This window comes from Dermacentor albipictus, unplaced genomic scaffold (assembly GCF_038994185.2).
Source record: "Dermacentor albipictus isolate Rhodes 1998 colony unplaced genomic scaffold, USDA_Dalb.pri_finalv2 scaffold_28, whole genome shotgun sequence".
Classification (NCBI taxonomy): domain Eukaryota; kingdom Metazoa; phylum Arthropoda; class Arachnida; order Ixodida; family Ixodidae; genus Dermacentor; species Dermacentor albipictus.
The window spans coordinates 3490028-3512779 of NW_027225582.1; the positions used below are offsets into that span (position 1 = coordinate 3490028).

General features: G+C 46.4%; 1 protein-coding gene across 1 annotated transcript in view; it reads right to left on the minus strand.

Annotated features, from left to right (window-relative positions):
* Positions 1-22195, minus strand: part of LOC139052625 (solute carrier family 13 member 1-like) — a 38869-nt gene extending 16674 nt beyond the window's left edge. Inside the window, exons 1-3 of the mRNA XM_070529698.1 lie at positions 22148-22195; positions 19518-19622; positions 1918-2098 (exon numbers count right to left, since the gene is read on the minus strand). Coding sequence (XP_070385799.1) covers positions 1918-2098; positions 19518-19622; positions 22148-22191 — 330 coding nt within the window. The 5' untranslated portion in view covers positions 22192-22195. The remainder of the gene's footprint in view (positions 1-1917; positions 2099-19517; positions 19623-22147) is intronic.
* Positions 22196-22752: the final 557 nt, after the last annotated feature.

Below are 22752 nucleotides of genomic sequence, written 5' to 3' on the forward strand. Positions count from 1 at the left end.
CAAGCAAGAGAGGACGAAAGGCTCGCCGCGCGCCCTTTTCTCTTCGCCCGATGAAAAGGTCTCCACGGTTAGCGGATTCGCCCGTCCGCTCCTGTGTCGCCTGTACGTCGAAAACTCCTTCGGCGCAAACCCATGCGCATGCGCAGAAAAAAACACGAACAGAAAGCGAGGCGAGTGATTGTCTGCGCCAGTGGTTACGTCGTTGCTCTCCGTTGCAGCCGAGCGCACGCGCAGTGGTTTCTCTCCGGTTCCAAAATGGGTTTGCAACGCATCATACGTTCTACTGAGGAGCGGGCAGCTTTCGATTAGCAACGCCGCGAGTAGAACCGGGAACGAGCTCGTCTACATCATGCCGATGTTGCAGCCCGGGCACGAGAACATACTCGCGCAGCTGAGCGCAAGCAGCAACTGCGTACCGAGGATCCGGCATCTTACCAAGCCGTCGTTTAATGAACCATCGGGATTAACGCCATGATAAACACCGGGGCCGCACGTTTCAGTTTCGCTGTTTAACCATGAATGCAGAGTGCTTGGGTGGTGTTTTTCTATTTTTATCCCTTGGGTCTAATCTTGCGCAACCGCTGTGCCACGCTCTATCACAAAACCCTCTTCGTAGTTTTCAGGATGTCGCGTGACAGACACGCGATGTGGGCATGACACGAAAGTGTTTGACCAATTGTGAAGGGCTAATGGGAGTAGAGAAATAGAAGCGGATGAATAGAAGCGGATTCGAATAGCTTGAGGTTATAGCACCCCGTTTGTTGCAGCTTGAAACACGTGACTACCAGAGATCCAGGATTCAGAATGATTCAGCAGCTGTCTTCAGTAAGGTAGCTGGGTGGGTTAGTTCGTAATCCGTATTAAACGTAAACAGCGTAAAAAGAGCGCGTCCCGTGTTGTTTCCGTCCCCGTGCTGGTTCTGCGCTGTTCAAGTTAGGCAGTCAGCTTTAGTCGCCCGGTTCAACCACCGCAATATCTTAGTTCGTCGATATGTTAGGCAGCTACGCATGATACAAAACAAAAACAAAGAAAAAGAAATATCCCTAAATCCTTACGTGGGTAGTGCATTCAGTGTGCGTGGGGCATCGCATAAGCGTATCGTCACTGCCATACCACGGGAACGCAGGCAAATTCACATGTCACCGTCTCGTCAGCATCAATCTTACCAGGGCGCACAGAACAGCGCAGCTTAATAAAATTAAATTCGCTGTGAGAGTACGCTAGGACAGACGTCCGAGGACATCTTCACTGTCGAAGTAAACAGTTCTTGGATGTATCATCATCATCATCATCATAGTCAGCCTGGCTACGCCCACTACAGGGCAAAGGCCTCTCCCATTTCATATAGGAGCTTGTGGCCAAGTACTGCACCAGGGTGGCCAATCCTGCTCTGGTGAGGGAGTGCGATACCGCTTCTGATCGCCGGGATCAGGCCGCACCCCAGGCCTGTTTATCACGCATTGATGGATGCGAGAGCTACCACTTTTCTCTGTGTGGTATGACGACCCTTAGGAATATGCATTCTGTATAATATATGTAAATCATGGAACTCCGTTAGTCGCGAATATTTGCCAGAAGTCTTCGCAATACGGTTTTCATCTCAGTACAGCGCTTACAACTGTCATTGTTCAAGAAACTTCAAAAGTAAAGACAGATTTTCTTTGTATTAGACACGTAATACGGTAAGATGAATCTTTATTCAGCTGTACGTATTCTAAATACTGAGGAGTTACCAAAGAATGGTACTGTGATTTTTTTTTCTAACACGATTAACACCGAAAGCAGTCTTATCAGTGCACATTTCAAAAAGTGAAACTCGCCGTCGCATTACTAAAACGCAATGTCATCAGTGGGCGGCAGCGTAGGCGTCAAAATAGCGTTCCGTGCAGCACATCTGGCCAATTGCGAAATTCTTACCCTCATGCCTTCGGCGATGGCAAACCCGCTGCCAATCAGTAAAATAACGCTCCACGGCAGCTTGGCTTGGACCATTTCCCAAGGCAGCAATGAAGGACTTTTCGCACCCTCCCAGGGCTTCGATGGAATCATGAACAGCAGGATCACCGGTATGGCTACCGCTGTGGCGTCCTTGGGCTTTCTGCAATTTGCAACACACGCAAAAGCCCGTTTAATATGGAACTTCAGCATTTCGTGTATAATTCTTGCTCTTCGTACGCCACATTTCGCCCCTCAAGGCCAATCAGATATAACAAGGTGTAAACTCGTGCATATTGCCAACGTTTTGACAACGAAACCCATTACTTTGAGCACTTTCGTAATTACGTCACTACAGAGGAATTATATGCCAAGGCGGACATCGTTTGCAAGAGAAACCATAGCAATTTATCCACTATACAAAACTAATTACATTCTATTCTATTAGGGGTTTTACGTGCCAAAACCACTTTCTGATTATGAGGCACGCCGTAGTGGAGGACTCCGGAAATTTCGACCACCTGGGGTTCTTTAACGTGCACCTAAATCTAAGTACACGGGTGTTTTCGCATTTCGCCCCCATCGAAATGCGGCCGCCGTGGCCGGGATTCGATCCCGCGACCTCGTGCTCAGCAAAACTAATTACATTCATAACATATTCAGTTCCGAACTTTACAGCACATCCTTACATAATGTTGAATGTACATGTCATAAAAGTCTAACTAAAGGTTTCTTCATTTAGAAATGGCGATGGGAGCCGCAATACCTGGCATTGAATTATTCCTTAAAATCACATATGCATGCAGCAACGCAAAAACCGGAACTTCGTCCAACCAATTTGTGACGTAAAAATGTTGCTTCAAATGAAGGTACCAACGCATGGCCCTCTTTCCACGAGCTCAGTCTCATTAGCGGTGTGCGAAACTCGAGCTTGGCCGCTTAGTCACTTTATCACCAGGGGTGACAGCGGCCGATTTATCGCGCAACGGCGAGTTTTCGTTTCACGCTGCCCCACTGCATCTCAGGTAGGTTGCAGCACGAGCTGCCCTTCGCGGTGCCGTTAGCGTAACCGAATAAATCGCAGGATTGATTTGACGCTCGTTATTACGGTCTACGTCACCACTTCTAAAGCTACAAACACGGAACAACACGCTAATGACGATTCTTCTCAAATCTTCAATATAAAGATATGCCCTCAAGTTTATTAAAATATCAAGTTGTGGCCTGTTACGCGCGCAAGACACCATCTGGTTATCAGTCCCTCTTTGTGAGACATTTGACCACCAAGGGCTCCGTAACTCGCACCGAATGCACAGTACACGGGCATTTCGGCAGGGATTCAATCCTACCACCTCGTGCTTCGCAGCGCAACGTTGGAGCCACTACGCCACCATGGCAGGCGTCATCAAGTGCGTGGCTAAGAAGCCCATATAATCCAAACTAATATGAATTATATAACATGAATATAATCCAAACACGAGAAACAATTTCAAACTTTGTGGTGTATATGGCTTCTGTCCTTTTATTAAAAGCTACACTAGAGAACTTCAATGCACTGCTTTATTTCTCAAAATTGGCATGGCGTGAATTCGCGACACTGAGCACTTGGTCCTTCTTCGCCACGTGGTCAAAATTTACTCATACGGGCACGTACATAGCCAATGGCTGGTTCTTGTCTTCTGAAACGCTTATAAAATCAGTCTTACTGGTCACAAATGCTGACGAACATTGAAGAGGGCGTTCTTGTGTTTATTGAGGATGAATAGGGCATTTTTTCACTTGGAAAACACGAGAGCCATCTGTTCGTCACAGTCTGACTACACCACTGCCGCGTGCCTTTTACGGGTGCCCTTTGCTCCGCATGGTCATGCTGGCGTCTGAAGTTGTCTTCAGAAAACGCATTCCCTACGCCAATTGTATGTTTTCGTGGCCGATTCTTTCACGGAGAACACACAAAGACCAAAACTAGGGTGCTATGCAGGATGGGCCGAGTTTGGCGAAACTCGGTATCTTCACGAGCTCTGGCGACACCCCAAGAAGAAAGCACAAATAGCACCGAGACACAGTTTATCTTTCGACAAGCCTCCAGTTTCATTGGTTTATCTCTGGGTGGCTATCATTCCTTGGGCGTTGCCCTCTGGGCGGTCGACAAACTAGGGCTCACGTGATCATACCGTCGGTGCATGGTCGTGCTTTCTTTCACTTGTTTGTCGTTCCACCGAGTGCATTACATGCACAAGCGAGTTGTAAAACAAATGCATTTAGTACAATATTATTAGTTAGTTTAACATGGCTTAAAATCATTTTAAAGCTTGCAAGATGTACACTGAATGTGTATTTGACTAATTTGTAATTTAGTACGCTTCGCATTATACCACGAGGGAACGCTGTGGTGGCGTCATCACATCCATTCACTGGCGAGCGTGGTGGCTGAACATAGAAGCGGCCCAGTGCAAACAAACTTGTACAACGAGCTTTCAGTGGGCGACGTAGTGATCAGGCTTGACGATGACGACTATTTCTTGGATAGTTCTGTTCCTCCGTGAGCAATATTTCCGTACACCCCGTAAGACTGCCAATAGCTTTGGTGATATTACAGATCGCAACGCGCACCTACTGTTCACGGCCCAATCCTGAACAAAACCCTTATCCGGGGCTGCTTCTGTGAGTGCGCTGAGTTCCTACATTCTGCGTGACTGCGAGCGTCACGAATATTGCATAGTGTGTGCAAAAGGAACACAGCTGATATAGCTACGATGCGACAAGGAGGTGGTGCCGACGATGGATCTCGCTACCAACACAGTGAAGGAGACATCGACAAACTGCAGATAAGTATACTTCTACTGTTTCATATTTAGCATAATAATAGTGCACGGATTAAGTCACTTTCGTAGTAATGAACTGAATGTCTAGCAGTTTAAAAAAGGCATTGAGAACCAATGAGCGTTCGTGCTTTTACATGCACGTGTGCCCGCGAAAATATGGAAAAGATAAACGTACCCTTCACTAACTTTGTGAGGTAACAGAAATTCATCAGTGAAATTCAGCCCGCAGAATCTATGGAAGAGTATCTTTATCCAGGTGAAATATCAATAGCAGGTACTTATATAAAGCAGGAAACGTATACAAAAATTTCATGGGTTGAACAGCACATGGGAGGCTTTACCGAATCGTGATCGCCACGTTACCGATATCCTTGAAATATTTAGAATCATTGCATTCTACCGGTTATGCAATATGGGAGATGACCCTGGAGGTTAATAAAGAAACTTGAGAAGTCGAGGACTGTGCAGAAAGTGAAGTAACAAAAATTGTTGGAGATAGCATTAAGGCAGGAAGACAGTGGCGCGCAGTAAACCGTGACAACTGATATGCTAGTTGAGATTAAGCAAAAAAATGGAATCGGCGGGCAGGCCATGCACGTCTTCAATCACATGTTGCCAATTCATAACACGTGATTACATAAGCGTGACAGAATGGATGTCAAGGAGAGAGAACTGCAGCCGAGGATAGCTGAAAATTGCGTAATGGGACAAAAATACGATGTTTGTAGTCATAGGATGCAATCAGCTCGCATAAGACGGGATTGTAGGGAGCGGCATTGGTTTTGCAGTGAACGAAACTAGGTTTATGGTGCTGACAGTAGAGACTCGTGAAGGTGCGGGGACACCTCAGCTGCTGGCACACTAATAAACATTACAGTTGGCTCTGAAAAAAAAGCAACCTGTTATGAAAAATAAAGCAACGTTGTCCCGACAAATTGTTTTATTATGCATACACTAAAGGCTTCCACAGTTAAGGGCATTTAGTACCAATAGTGCAACAAGCATTTTTCTTTGTAAATAATGGTTTATATGCGGTTGATTCATTCCAACAATCCACTTTTTTTGCAGCAAAACATTCTGCTGCTGGAGGCACTCAACCGCCTGGTGGCAGTAGACGAGCGCCAGGCACGTGCTCTTGAGAGTGTGGCAAGGTCCAGAGGGCTGCTCTGCAACAGTAACATCAGTGCCCTCACTGCTTTCCAGTCGAGCCCCGAGAACACACTTTATAAATGAGATTTCAGTTTATTATTTTGTTTATTATTCAATAGCATTAATAAAATTATTGCAGTAAACAATGTGCTGTGCATATTGGGACACTTGTAAGATGCACATGATGTCTCTTCAAAATGGGCAAAAACATAAGAACCTGTGCCACTCTTGGACCATGTAAATTAAAAAGGCACTAATGCAGCATACACGTCAATGTGCTGTTTGTTCTTTCTATGTGCAAGAATACAGTGGGTGTTGATTAGCCACAAGATGAACGGTGTGTGTATTTCACTATGAAAAGACAGGAAACGGCATGAGCTTAATAATGCTATCACCTATAGACTGTGGATATGAATGCATCACTCCCCGATTTAAACGTGCCATTGCATGCATGTTCGATACCACATATTCTTTAACAATGTTAACAATGTCATATATTTGCATGCACTAATTTTCACACAGCTTAAGCCCATGCATAGCTCACTTGTGACGTATCCATTTCATGGGCCAAATAATTGTACACTTTGTCGTTTTCTGTTGTATGAAAAGAGGCATCCTCTAGTCGGATACAACTTCAGAAGACAGGAGAGGCCCCGCCCAGATGACCAAAGCGCTGCAGCCGATTGCCTCCACGTCTAAAGAAATAGTCCCTCTCCAAATGAGCGGGTAGTATTAGTGCGTCCGGCGGCACGATGTCAGTGCAGAGTGTGTGCCCATTGGTGCAGGCTTGTGTTCACCTGCCGTTGAAGTGCAGATTATGCGGCCTCCTAAAGTTGTATCCGACTACATAATAACGTAATGCCTTGCACTGGTTGCATAGATTTTAGCAACTTGATAGCACACAATGATCAGGAACAGAAATCTATAAAGGCATCCAAGCAAAGCTGGCTGGCAACACTTCCATTATGAGGTGCTGTAAAAAAGTCTCGCCAAATATTCCCATGACGTCCTTGAAAAATAGGTGGTGTTTGGCACTTCTTTAGAATGAAAAACAGATTACAGTGAATGTTGTGTACTACGTTAAAACAAACTGAGCTTGGTTATCTGCACAGCATGTGATGAAAGCTTGTGCTTCACATAGGAAACAAACTGCTCTGTCCAGTACAATTGTCGAGTTCGGTCTGGCACCTATTATGTCATTACTGTCAACATACAAATTACACGTTTCAAAGGCCATTCATTTCACCATTATTTTTGCATGACGGTTCTTTCAAGCATTGTATTACATGAGCAGGTGGATTTGAAAGCAAAGCTTTGTTTGCAACCCTTGAGACTTCCATAATTGTGTAGCAAGGCACTGACATATTGTCAAATAGCTCACACTTCCTCGGTCCTGCACCAAAGAAGCCCGATGCTCTATTTGAAGTTGGATCGCACAACAATTCGACGGCACACAAATAAGAGTAACACACACAGCAGAGCATTCTGCTGTGTGTATTTCTCTTCTATGTGTCCCGTCGAATTGTTGTGCAACTCAACTTCAAGCTTCTATACCAATATAACCAGTCTTCAACCTCACCAATGCTTTAGTTATTAAGCCACAATGGCGCACATCTTTGAAATGTCCGAACACGAATTAGCTCCAACAATTGACCACAAGCGTAAAATTTTGCTGCACAGGTGTATGCACGTGCCATACTCTGTACCACTAAACTCGCAGGAATCAAATAGGCAAGCATTAACCAGCCTTACTGCTGCCGTTACCATCATCATCATGACACCAATGGAAAGACAGTGCCACGTTTCAGTAAAGGGAGTGCCAGAGGGAAATGATTTGAATGCAAAGCTTTGTTTGCAAACCTTCAGACTTCCATAATTGTGTGGCAAGGCACTGGCATGTTGTCAATTAGCTCACATTTCTCGTCGGTCATGCACCAAAGAAGCCCAGTGCTATGAAGTTGCTATAGTGCCCAGTGCTATATGAAGTTGGATCGCACAATTCGACGACATACAAAGAGTAACACACACAGCAGTTCTGCTGTGTGTATTTCTCTTCTTTGTGTCCTGTCGAATTGTTGAGCAATTCCACTTCAAGCTTCTATACCAATTCACGCAGTCTTTAACCACATAAATGCTCTAGTTATTAGGCCACAATGGCGCACATCTTTAAAATCTTCCAACACAAATTAGCTCTAAAAAATCAGAAGTGTTAAATTTTGCGGCACAGGTGTATGCACGTGCCACATTCTTTACCACTAAACTCACAGGAATCAAAGGGGCAAGCATTAACCAGCCTTACTGCTGCCGTTACCATCATCATCATGACACCAATGGAAAGACAGTGCCACGTTTCAGTAAAGGGAGTGCCGGAGGGAAAGGTGCGACAGCGAGACTTACAATAAAAATAGCGGTTACAAGGCATGTCCAATGCCAAAATATGCTGCATATCGTTCATCCTACTTCGGCATTGCGGCAAGCTTTTACAAGTTTGACTATGTCACGGTTTGTGTAATCATTGCTCTAAAGCTGTACAAAAGGTCTATTCGCTCTACAATCTTTATTTTTACCATGGCAGGTTAAAGACCCACTTTTCATTGGCATCTGCACCACATTTCTCCCGATATGTAATTTTGCCTTGGTGGTTCATGACATCTTCACGTACACCGAGTTCTGCAGAGCATTGGATCTGCATTGTTCTACTGCTGAAGAATTAGAGCCTCATTATGAGACGGAAATATATGATTTATCCATCCTGAATAACGCTGCCCCCTCCCCCCACCCCCATGAGAAAGTACACTGAACCACTGGCACATGCACCAACAGTGAACACAGCAAACACTCTTAAGTATTTTCTTCATGCAAGCCAGCGCACTAAGATTCTCGATGCATTTTCATTTCGCCATAAATGTATAGGCACAACCGGCTTGGTGTGACATCCGCATCTCGCACTGCAACGAATTGTGCAATGCCTTGCTGTTTCATAGCGCGGCCGACAGATGACGCATGACCAAAATTCAGCGTTATGCAAACTAAGTAACTTGTACTATGTACTAAGTAATCTAAAAAAAAAACAAGTTCTTTATGAGATTAGCATTCACAGGGTACTTTACCCAATTTGTGATATCCATTTATCTATTTATACTTCATTAACCTCTTTCCCCAAAAAGTGAGCCATTTGGAAGGCACCCTGACAGACAAGTAGAACAATCGGCAAAAAGTCAGCAGCCACCGAAAAAGTCAGTATCATAGGCTGCCGCATGTGTGATGTCAGTAACACAAAATTTTAAGTCGGCTACACAGAAGTGACAAATTTGGCAATATAGTGTGTCTAGACACTGATTCAATGCAAATCACAGTAACGCTGACATTGAAGGCACCTTAATTCCTACGTACGCTCCGTCAACACACCCGACTACGTTCGTAATGTTTCCGCGAAGTAAGAAGCGTTCTTTTATAAATGCCCGCTCAGCCGCAGTCTTCGGGAAATTCAGCCAGCGCTTCCGCACTGCCGCATCGATAAGCGCGTCAGACACATCTCTGACACAGAGGCTCACAGTAGTTTGATGACGTGCAATGTAACGCTTGGCGCCGACGTTTCCCTGAAAACTCCCAGTCCCGTAGAAACGGAGGGCGCAGAGGACTTGCTCTTCGACGGTGAGCGAATGAAGCCCGCCACGCTGTCTCTACAGACGAGAGTCTTCGCCTAGCTCGTCACACAGCCAGCGCACTGATGCCTTCGACAGGCGAAAATGACGCTGAAACTCCACGGCGGTCATGTACGCGAACGGGTCCAGACGGTCATACTGAAGCTTACTGCCGCTGGATGCAATAACACAGGCATTGACACAGGCTGCTGCCACCGCCATGTTCCCGAGTTGAACTCGAAGGGGCTTTCGCGATGTACGAGTTTAGCACGAGTTCGCCTGTCAATCAAAGCCAGAGGTCACGCCCGCGCGAGGCATGTAACTCTTGTGCGCGCACCCACCATGGTTGGGCCACGCCCAGCTTATCTTTCGGCAACAGCGACGCGGTGCCGAGCTGAGAGGCATCAACAATATTACCAACCGACATAAAACACGCACAACGCACTGTCATCGGTGATGTAATGCGCACTACTATCAAAAACAAAGCGTTGACTGTCGCTGGCTTATGCATATATCTTCTAGCGCTGAGATGGCCGCACAGCACGGTTTCATTGCCTGCATTGTGGCGACGCAGCGCACAGTAAACAATCATCGGCACGTCACTGTAGCTGCATGCAAGGCGTCAATGCGCCGAGCGCGACGACGATACTGAGGAGTGCGTATCGCAGCAGTCGTTTGGGATGGCTGCTCTGTCATCGGTGATGTATCGGAGCCACAGCGTCATAAACACGATCAGCGTCCGAGAATCCCTCGCTCTTCTAGACCCAGTGCAATGGCATTTCTCTATCACAAGCACTGCGCACTCAACAGTTCGGACACCTTCCTCAGTTCGAAGTCTCATTTCATAATTGCACACAAGAGCCCTCACCTGACAAAATGCGATTGCTGCGGTGTCGTTACAATATGCTTCTGCGATCGCTGCTGGCTCCAGCGTTGCTCCAGCATAAGTAATCCGCAAGCACATGGTGTGCACAAAACACTCAAATGCTACGTACATGCGCTCAGAGGCACTTTCACTGGGCAAGCGATGAGAAGCGATGAATTCTGTCGCTAGTAAGCACGCACTTTCTCGCAATGCATCGCCGAGGCTTCGCGCACAAAGATAAACTGGTACATTTTCACTGAACTGCGTCACTACGGACCGCCATTTTGCAGCGACAGCCCATAGAATAAAGAACAACTTTAGAGAAGGGAAACTGTACCTTCCACAGTGGTTCGAAAATAAGAAGCGGCAGCGCATGGAACTTAGTGGGGGGCCCGACAGATGGCGCTACATAAACAGGAAGCGGAAATGTCCTTTTGTTTTAGTACACTATTCAATATGGCCGCTTTACACCGTGTCGTACGCTGGGTACGCGCCGTGCTCGCCTCGCTGGCTTTGCGGCATGCCTAAGCTGCCGCGTTTTAAAGGTCAGGAGACTAAAGAGCCTCTACTGACGCCCATACAAACAAGCCACAAGTGAGTGAACAGGACGTGCGACTTTATTGGCAGAAGAAAACCAGTTCACCTTCTCATACAAGATCAGAAATAAAATTTGCATGTCCAGATGCGCTGAAACCATTAACGCGCGCTCGTAAACTGCTCTCTTTCGTCGCCGCACATGGCGATCTGGGAACGAGCGACAATCAGTAGCGCAAGCAAATTGGGCAGTGCACCACCTGTTTGCATTGACAGTCGCCGTAACTTGCAGTGCGAAGCAATCGGGTGACGCAAGGAATCTGCTGCCGCAAACAACACAGCGACATGTACTAAACGGCATTTTAGCGTTCCCGCCTTTCCAACCTGCACGTTTCTTTTTGTTCTTTCGGGGGCCACTAATGAGTAACTCATAGTTGGTGCCCCACATTCTCATAGTGGGCATCACCATTTTGCAGCCACTTTTGCAGGCCTTTCCACCCATGTGGCTATCAACTTCTGACCATGTAATAACGTGCGCTGTCTCCGCTCATGCCACATCACGGCCAATGAAGGCCCACAAGCATAATTTGCCGGCGGCTGCAGCAATAAAACGAATGAGCAGAGCACCAATTACGGTGCATGTAAATTGGGAGTGGACTGCTGGAGCAGATGGTTACCTCGGGAGACTGTTGCCCATGCAGCTAACCAGGTCGCCACATCGAAGAAACATAACACGGCGACCATTATCAAATTAGACTCTGCATTCAATCACCGCATAAGGTTCAGACAATACACTGTACATTGGCTAAGATCCGCATGAAAACAGTGGACATTCACGCACTACAAGTTGCATACAGCACATTCAGCTATCCGACTTCAGGCACAGTGCTTGCCTACGTCGCACATGGTGATCTAGTAACGAGTGACAACCAGCAGCACAAGCAGATTGGACAGTGCCCCACCTGTTTGCACTGACAGTCACCGTAACTTGTACTGCGAATCAATCGGGTGACGCAGGCACCTGCTGCCATAGCCAACACAGCGACATGAACTACCCGGCACCCTAGTGTTACCTCCTTTCCAACATGCACGTTTCTTTTTGTTCTTTCGGTGGCCATTAATGTGTCGCTCACACTTGGTGCCCCACCTGCTCTCAATATGGATGTGGTCTGTTTTGTGGGAATCGCCAATTCGCAGCCACTTTCACAGGCCTTTCCACCAATGTGGATATCAACTTCATACACTTCAAACCTTGTAATCATGTATGATAGTCTCTGTTCACGCCAAATCATAGCCAAAGGCCACAAACACACTTTACCCACGGCTGCAGCAGGAAAGGACAAACAGGGAGCACCAATCACAGTACATGTAAACAGGCAGTTTGTGTCACTGTGTGGACTGCAGGAGCAGGTGCTTTCCTCGAGAGGCCGTTGGCCAATACAACTGAACAGGCTGCGACATCCCAGAAATGTAACACGGCAACCATGACCAAGTGGGACAACACTGAAACAAGATTATGCACTCAAATCACTTCAGCATACTCTAACATAACGCTCAATCTATACATTGGCACTATGCATTGGCTACGATCTACATGACAACAGTGAGCACACACGCACACGGGTTGCTTGCGGCACATTCAACCGTCCGACTGTAGGCATAGCGCTTACTTTCGTCGCACACTGCAGTCTGGTAACAAGCAACGACCAGCAGTGCAAGCAGATTGGACAGTGTGTCCCACGTGTTTGCGCCGACAGTCGGCGTTGAATATGAGCAACTTGCATTGCGAAGCAATCGGGTGACGCAGGCATCTGCTGCCACAGCCAACAGCGACATGGAGTGCCCGGCATTTTAGCGTTACCGCCTTTCCAACCTGCATGTTTCTTTTTGTTTTTTTGCATGCCACTAATGTGTAACTCACACTTGGTTCGCCACGTGCTCTATATACGGACATGGTCGGTTTTGTGAACATCACTATTTTGCAGTCACTTTTGCAGGCTTTTCCACACATGTGAATATCAACTTCATACACTTAGAACCATGTAATTATGTATGAGAGTCTCCGTTGACGCCAAATCAAGGCTGAGGAAGGCCACAAGCAAAATTTTCACACGGCAGCAGCAGGAAAGGACGGAACGGGGAGCACCAACCACGGTGCTTGTAAATTCACAGTCTATGTCACTGTGCAGACTAGGAGCAGGTGCTTGCCTCGAGAGACTGTTTCCCAATGCAACTGACCAGGTTTCCACATATGAGAAACGTAACACGGTGACAAGTACCAAGTCACACAGCGCCGAAACCAGATTCTGCAATCAATCTCTTCAATGTAGCTTGCACAAAAACACAGGCTGTCGAGCAAGAATAGCAATCCTGAATGAGACCAGGAATTCAGTATGGGAATGAGAAAGCTTGCATTCAAGAAAGAAGCCACTCTACCTTGCAAGCATTGAAAACCAAAAACATTAACAAAAGTTAAATGCTACATAGCACACAGTGTAAAGGTTAATGCAAGACACACGCCAATGCCGCATCAGCTATTTCAGGAGAGGAATCGCACATGGCAACATACACTAGAAAGAACTACTACACATATGTTATGCTACTAGACAGTGACTGGCATTAAGTATGAGCAAAGAATCGGTTGACCTTTAATGTTTGTATGAGGAATAGGAATGATCTCTAACAAAAGTGTGGAATGAAGAAGCTTGCATTTATTGAAACAAAATTATACTTGGCAAGAATTGGCAAGGCCAGGAAGCTCACTAAGAAAGGGCAAGCTGACAGAACACTCTTTGCCATCGTCGTCTGTGCTTGTTCAGAGGTTGCAGGTACATCTGAAGACAAATAATTTTTGTTGTTGAGGTACCTGGATGACTCGGCCAATATCCGTGCTGGTGGAATGATGGCGTAGGCTCTTTTTACTCGTGAAGCAGTCGTCCGTAGACTTGATATCTCATCCAAATAATTCTGAAATGGCTTCTTTCTTCGTGGTCTTGCGAATTCAGCTCCAGCCCCTTCCTGTTGGCGTAGATGGGGGCTCCCGTGATGACCAAGATGTACTTGGCGCAGACTCCGTCGGGGCAGAACAATGGCACATGAGATACAGCAGAGATTATCCAAACTCATGCAGTGTTTTCTTTTATGTTCGATCCAATTATGCTGAACTGTAAACATGAACAAATGTTCATATCATCTGCTACAAACAAATGACATGTATCTCAAGACTAGCAAGCCACTACAGCATATATCAAGCATATTTATTTCTGAACCAGGTGTTGTTTACCTTGTAGTAGCAGCCAATGTCCACACAATGGCCTTGTTGTAGCAGGCAGCAGCTTCTGTTTAGTGCATGGAGTGTGTTGCTTTATACTGGTGCCATCCTCATTACTGCATGTCTGGAACAGAAATTTTGACTGCATCAGAAATTGAACAAGCACAATTTTGCAATATAAAATGTGAAAAGGTGCGACATATGCATTGCAATGGTTTGTGACTACAGAACACATGCAAATGTACACTGTTTGTTCTAGGGGTGCTTAAGTAGCATGGTAAATAAATATTCTTACTCTCCGTAAAAGTGATGTCTGCGTAACTACAATGCATGTCCACAGCTTAAGTATTATTAAGAGCACAAATAAGAACATTTGTACGCTCGTTTATACACTAGAAGAGATCACACTGCTGATTTCACAAGCAAATAGATGAAAGACATGAAGCTATTAGAATTGATGCATTCTTTTTGTGCATAAACGTGATGCACCGCTTCACTACTGCAAAAATAGATGTGCTGAGATAAGCCATACTGAACAGCAAGAACATTTGGAACCAACAGATACGAAATATGGGTGAATTATCAAGTGTGCAACTGTTTAATACATTAAATTCAGTACTTTAGCTTCAGTTTATCAAAAGGTTATTCGGTTCTGTGAACGAAAGAAGTTGCCGGTGGACTCGAAAAAAAAATATATTGATAAGGCAACTCAGTCACTTATGGCTACGGCTACAGCGCGATGAAAAATGTGACGTGCGTTCCGCTATCGTTTCTTTTTCGTGAATGTGTGCATAATGATGGCCTCGCAACTCCAAGTTTATTTCGGAAACAGCAACGGAGTTTCCTGACTGCCCTTATGTAATGCAGCATCTAGTTCGTTAACTTACCTCCGCCTGTAAGTTAACGAGACGAATAAATTACATAGCGATTGAAGCAGTGATGTTAAACGACTCACCGGTATTCCTGTCCCCAGTCGCAGCAGGACCCGGTTCCCATTTCGATGCAGACGTGTTCCACATGGCTCACGACTGAAACCTAGCTTTCAGGCTTACACCCCAAGTTAAATAACGCGAGATATCGAAGCGCAATAAACTGGTGTTAGCATAAAATAACCAACCAATCTACGAACCAAGGAATCCGTACCTGCCGTGCACGCGAACATACCGGTAAAAATTTTAAATCCAGGCCAGAGGTCACGTGGGAGGTCGATGATGCTGAACACTATTTTGCGTTTATAATGACAAACAACAAGAAAGTTGGTAACGAAAAGTACAATGTAAAATTAGGAATTATAATTTTGTAGTCTTTATCATGTAATAAAAGCGCTTCGTTTACTGTTGAAGAAAGTTTGTAGGTTAAAATTGCGCTTACTACGGCGCCTCTAGCAGGAGATAATGCGCTCAACGCGGAACCTTTTTAATTGGCGTAGTATGCCTGTTTCTTTAGCCCCGCCGCGCGGTCGATTTTTTCGCCCTCTGTGGCCATTTGTTGAACTTGAGAGTGTGCGGGGCCTGGACAGCCGTTGCTCCCGTATTTATGACTAGTGTCTCATTTTTAGTTGGCAAAGCGGGGGTCTTAAAGCGCCTGCGATGAACAGCCGTACCGCGGCGCTGCGTTTCTATTCCCCTAACAGAGAAATAGCGGTGATGACTGACTTTATTGAGAATAACACTGTAGCGCCCCTAGGCGACTTCTCACGGTATGAACTGCCTTGTGCGTGCGGCCCGCTTCAGTCTATACGCTTCTAAACTTTCGCCTCACTGTCGCCACTCGCGGCAAGACGTGCAAAATTTAATAATTTGCTCGATCTCCGTTTGTCATCAGAAATTTCTAGCATTCAAAACGAAAAACAGACAAAGAAATAAAAATGTTTGTTATTTTATTTGTTGTATTTTAACGTATTCGTTTGCGTGAAAGCGTACGTGCAAAAATGCGCCGCATGAACCCTGTTCGCATTCGATGGAGGATAGAAAGATAGTTCCCGAAAGAGGAGGCACGCCCTTGACGCGCCCGGGAAAGGCGTGGCAAGCGGCTCACGGCAAGTGTGCAGACACACAGGTACGTCACGGTATTGCTAAGTTGCGATAATCCGCTGATAAAAATACGCGGTGCTGGCGCGTTTCGTTGTGCAGCCGTCTGCGCTTGAAACGTGGAAGCAGCGTGCCGCGCAGGGTGCGCTCATGTTATCATACGCGGCTTTTTGTCTACATATTTTTTTGCCTGCAGCTTCGGCGCGTTGCACGCTATCTGCGTTCACTGAGTGCCGTCGAGCAAACTTGGGTAAAACTCAGGTGAACGAGAAACTCGGCGCATCCCGCATAGCACCCCTAGCCCGTAATTTCGGTGCGCTAGTTTGTAGTCCACAATTATTCGGTATGTCACAGATACGCGGCACAGAGTTAAAGGTTTAATTAGTGAATGAGTTGCTTTGGTTTCCTTTAGGCATTTTTAGTTGTTCCATGCAATAAAAGTAAACTACATATACTAAAGCACCACAGGATGGCACTATAACTGCTTGTTCGCAGATCAGCCAGAGAGCGTTTTGGACTTCGCAGGAAAGGTAGGAAGCGATAGAACAACGAACACTGGGAGCGCGCTAATGAATGTTTTAATGAGGAAGTGAATTAATAATATATGGACCAGAGCCCTGGCGGGCTCGCACGTCTCCAGGCGGTGGTTCCGCGATTCGAAAGCCACTTTTGCTGAACAGCCTGTCTCTCTGTCGGGACAGCGGACTGTGAGGTGGGCGATCGTGCTGGTGACGAGGGGAACCACGGGTACCACTTGCGACACCGACATTTCTCGACGACGCAAGGGACAGCTGCCAGATTCGAGGATCTTGCCAGCCAGCCACGGACGTAGAGGGAGCAAAACACGTGACGGCGAGGGCATTCCACAGGGTCTCGGTACACGCCAGTTCCTGCGGAGGCCTGGGCTCGAAGTTCTTCGCGTAGTAGACGGGCTGCTCACTCGACATATCGGCGCGCTGGGTCGCACTTCGGCTAGAACATGGCGCGGCCGGTGGCTGCCGGGCTAAATTGTCGAATGAGACCCATTGAGACGAACCCGAGGCCCAGGTGGTGGTACGCGAATAGCCGCTGCTAAACGCTGACTCGGGGAAATATCCGCGGCTCCCGTACTGCGATGCAGAGCGCCGCTTACGCGAGTCTTCGTCTCCGGCCTCGCGTGGTGAGGACGGAGGAAGACAACGATGGCTCCTACAGAGCAATTTCGACAATAATCGCTCTCTTGCTCACCGCCTGCAGAGTGTGCCTTAGCTATGCTCGGTAAAGCACTCGGACGATGAATAAATAAATAAATGGAAAAGGAGTGGGAGGCGTTCGGAATGCTAAGGAGACTTTGCAACAGTCGATCGGGGCTGCGGAGGCACTCTCTTGTGATGACGCATAAAGTGTACACACGGCCATTTTTGTAATTTGGATGCGTTCTATATTCAGGTGCGCAGGCATGTAAATTACCTCTTCTTGTTGTTCTGGAAGAGGAAGCTTTACGCCTGCGCCTTGGTTTACCGAATTTCGTTTCCGTCAATGCATTATACGTAGAAACTCATTTACCATCTCTTTTGTGCAAATTTCGGTTTCGTACAGTCTAAACAATTCTAAAGATGTAGGAATTTCCTATAAAATTACATATCATTTTTATTTCTCAACCTGCAATATGTTTTAAAATCTAGCTGGTCTACGTTCCACACTCCTTGCGTCGTCTTCATTCGGGCACTTGTTTGTCATTTAGATGGACGCTTAAGTGAGACCCCTGCTATTGGCAGACAGAGACAGAATTGGATTGGATTGGAAAAACAATAATAAAAGTCCTGCAGGACGCACGTCAGCACGCAGTGGGCGTCTCCCACGCAGGGACCGTCAGGGAGTACCTGGCGGCCGCTGCGCGAGCCTGGTGGACGGCCCATTGCTGGTCTTGTAGGAGCGGGCTTCGTATGGTCTTCTCCCACTTGTCGGAGATCGAGTCGTGCGGAGCGTTTCTGCACTCCCAGAGCACGTGTGCGAGTGTCGCCGTGGTCCCGCACGAGGGGCACGCATCGTCTGGGTAGACGTCCGGGCAGATGATGTGTAAGGTGGCGGGGTTTGGATAGGTATCTGTCTGTAATAAGCGTAGCGTTAGCGCCTGCGGCCTGTTTAGTTTGGGGTGCGGGGGCGGAAAGAGACGTCGTCCCAAGTAAAAGTGTTTGGTGATTTCATTGTAGGTTACTGGGGCGTCCCTGTTCGCCTCCAACTCATCGAGACGTGGTTGCCCGGGGGTGACGGCGCGGTCGGTAAGCGCGCGCGCAGCGTCGTGGGTTGTCTCGTTGAAGTTGGGCGGGGCGCCCGGGATCCGACCCAGGTGGGCGGGAAACCAGATCACGGTGTGGTGTTTGAGGGTGCTTGGATCAGCGCAGCGGAGGACGCGTAACGCCTTGACGGAGACGACTCCTCTCTCGAACGCTTTGATGGCCGGTCTCGAGTCGCTGAATATTGTCGTTCGCTTATCGTCGAGCATTGCCAGGGCTATGGCCACTGGCTCCACCACCTCGGGATCACGTGTGCGTACCGTGGCGGCGTTTAAAGTCCGTTGTGAGGACGAGACCGCTACCGCAGCGAAGGCTCGGTTGCATCGGTAGGCGGCGGCGTCCATGAAAGCGACGTCGTCCGCTTTCTTGTTTATTCGTTTGAAGAACGCGGTGGCCCGGGCTAGGCGCCTGCCTCGATTGTGTTCCGGATGGACGTTTCGCGGAATGGGTGCGATCGGGATCAGGTCGCGGAGCTTGCGGGGAACCAGCGTAAGCTACGGTGGATCCTGGGTGTTCGGTGGGAAGTACCCGAGCTCGCGCAAGATGTGACGGCCAGTCTTCGTCATCGTCAGTCGTATCATCTGCGTTCTCTCTTGAGCCTCAGCGATCTCTTCGAGGCTATTGTGCACACCGAGCTCAAGGAGTCGATATGTCGGCGTCGTGATCGGGAGCCCAAGGGCCCGCTTCACTACCTTTTGGATGAGTGTACTGAGCTTGTCACGCTCCGATTGTTTCCGCTTATGCATTGCTGCGACGTAGGTGAAGGAGCACCTAGCTGTTGTGGAATATAGAATTGAATCAGGAGGATTTCCTTGTTAAATTCTTAACTTTATGAGACTTCATTTTTTTAGGAATTTCTCAATAGTGGTTATTTTCTGACACGGATAATCTTTTTTCTAAATCAGCCAATTTTTGGCCAATCCCCAATATTGTATTTGAGCCACTCTCGGAGGCAAGCACTCAAGCAAGCGTTCGGACAGATACTCACATGGTGCCAAAATAGGTTGCCCATCCCCTGGCGAACATAGGGTCTCGGAAGAGCCAGAGAAACACCAGAAGAATACAAAGCAGCAGAACGGCTACCTCGTGGAACCTGCGGTGTATACCACCAAGATATTATTGTTTGCACAGGAAGGCTCAAACACGAGGAATGTTAACTACTATTCCAACTTTTGTTTTGCTCATGAGGTGAGACTGAGAAACCCGTCTGGCAATCGACACTAACCGTCTGGGCGTCCTCGGCAGCACCTTTCTCTTCCGAAATATGTGCACGTATGCGTACCTCGAGACAGATGTGCCTATCTTTTTTCACTAATGAACGTCCATTGCTGCAGCCCCAATTAATTAGTCATTGATTACGCATTCCTTAAGCTTCGAAAAACATATTACCTTAGGTCCTATCAACTAACTCGTATGAAACCAAACAACCCAAACGGCAGCCCCAACGCATTCTCTTAGATCTAAAGTTTACATAACAGTTTATAACAGAAGGACATTTCTAATTGATAACGATTTATAATCTTTTCGATGCCAAGACACTGCAGCTGTGACGCGTGTTGCCTGCCCAATTCTGATTTAGGCGCAAGTGATATTACCTCCATGCAGGTTGTCTATAGACAAATTCGTAATTCACGGTGAAATATCGTTTACCTCCGACGTTACATTCATACAGTTTCCTGCTAATGTGACCATTACCTATTCAAAGCCTTCCAAATTAATTGCTCTCAAGCAACCGAGAATGTTGCGGATTATAAAGAAAGAAGCCTATATTACAATATATATATAATGATAGCTCGATAGATAGAACAAAATATGTACACGCACTTTATATTTCACCTAATTTGTAACATTTGCTATCCAGTGTGACCGTTTAGCTAAATATGTTGCTGTCATGTTACGATAGTTGAGTCGCTTTAACTTCAAGGTACCTTTCCCTTGAAGCAACTGCTATATATATCCCCTTGGAGCCACTTGCAAGCCCATAAATATAAGTGTGTGAAATCCAAGTGATGCACAAACTCCTTATTTGATGAGTTTAACCAGTATAGGATTGTCATGAACACGGTATTGTGCCCTAATTATTGTGTATTTTCATATATATATTTAGAAAATATAGTTTTTCATCTGGAACAAGTTTTGTTTGAATTTTTTCTTGAAGATCATACGTAGTCCAGCCCCTAAGAGACTTAGCTCATGATATGACATTAAAGCTGTGCTATTCACCTGATTTTTCTCATTATCATTCGCATAATTCGACCCTTCTATGTAAGCGTGCCTGTTACCTGTTTTTCCCCGAAGAGTAGACAAATTACTTTGATATTTATGATGGGCACTGTATTCACCAGCTGATACTCACTCTTGAGAAGAATAAACGATAGCGCCCACTGCAATGGATATTCGGGAGGGAACTGTGAGAGACAGACAGACAGATGCAACAACAAAAAAAGCAGAGAGGTTACCCAGAACAAAAATCCGATTCACTGTTTTGCACTAGAGAGTGGCGTAGGGGGACGTAGAAAGGTAAGGTGGAAATGGCAATTTCAGGGCAATTCCCCGTTCTATTCAGACGAAAGCCTTCCCCTGCGCCCCCTGAAAACTAGCAACACTAAATACATTTCTCGCTGAGCAATATCTTGGCACCGTGGTCTCGTACACCACAGCTGCAGAAGGCTACAAGATGACAGCTACCATTCCTGAAAGAAGCCGGAGTGGATATACAACACTGTGGTTTCCATTACGTCGGCGACTCCAATACACATCAGCACTGAGCTTTCTTACTTTCCTTTAATCTCTTCTTTTCCATTCCCTTCCCCCCATGCAGGGCTTTGCTCTTTCTCTTTGCGCCTAAATTCGGATATTTAGACGCAGAAATAAGGTCACGTTTTATTTGTTTCCTTAAATGTGTCACAACTGACCCATCACCACGTACCTTCATGCATCTTTTACGGCCATTAGCCACAATACGTATGTAAATTTATACCTTTAGATCCTGTGTCTGAAAACACAAAGACTTCAAGCGCTGTAATTAACCGAACGAGCCTACATTGCTCAGTAGTTTCTTACCCACGGTTACTGTGTATGCACTTGCATGCATATATGCTACATGTTTTTATGCAAAAGAACCTCGAGTATAATACTGCACGGAGTGGACACCGTATGCGTTAGAATTAAAGCATGGGTAAATTGGTTTATTCTGCTCAGCAATAGGGCGGCGTAAAGACAAGGAAGTACAACTTATGGTCGGGAAATAGCTAGTTGCAACGTGCCGCCATCATTCTTTTTATTTGTCGTGCACTTTCACCCCATATATACTCGTAAACTTTAAAAAAAATCGCATCCGCGGTGGCTTGGCGGCTATGATGTTGCACTGCTAAGCACGAGGTCGTGGGATCAAATCCCGGTGAAGTCAACATGCAAAAATTTCTATGAGGTCAATATGCAAAAACGCCAGTGTCCCATGCATTGGCGGCAGATGAAAAATCCCCTGAGATTTATCCAGAGTGCCTTGCTACGGCGTATCTCATAATCAAACCTCGCTTTTAACTAACACCTAAAACGTGGGATAAAATTGAAATTAAAAAAAACCAAGCGCTCAGATTAGCACTCTTTGTAACGTACCTGACGGGCCCCAGCGAAGCGTAACTACGACGAATGGCGGCCATGGTGTGGCTTCGGCTTTCTTTTCCCAGGTCTGGGCTGAAACGGAAAAGCCGGGAGTAAACGTTCATGAAGAAACTTTACGCTGATCATGTCCGCGCAAATTAGGATACATTACAATCGAAAAAGAAAAATACTCAAATGGGTCCATGCGAACATACATGCCACCGAGTCCTGCAACAGCTAAATTGTGCTACGCGGTGCCAATTTCAATGGCACCACTGTGGTAGGTAAGACAGCGGTAAGATGACGAACCGCTCAGCTCGTACAAATACGGGGTGATCATTTCCGAGTTTTAGGCAACTTCTAAATATCGCCTATTGAAGAGAGTAATAATAATCCATGAGCTTCGTTGTTCAGAGACTCGGACATTACTTGCACGAAAAATTAAAACACATGTTCCCGCAATTAATAAAAGCTCAATAATTAACTTCTTGAATAATGACCTTAGGCACACATTGCACCTTACAAAATGTAGCCGGCGAGATTAGAAAGCATACCCCCTCGGATTGAATTTCCATAATGGCACCAGTTTGAAGTTGTGTGTCATCAAATTCGCCATAAAA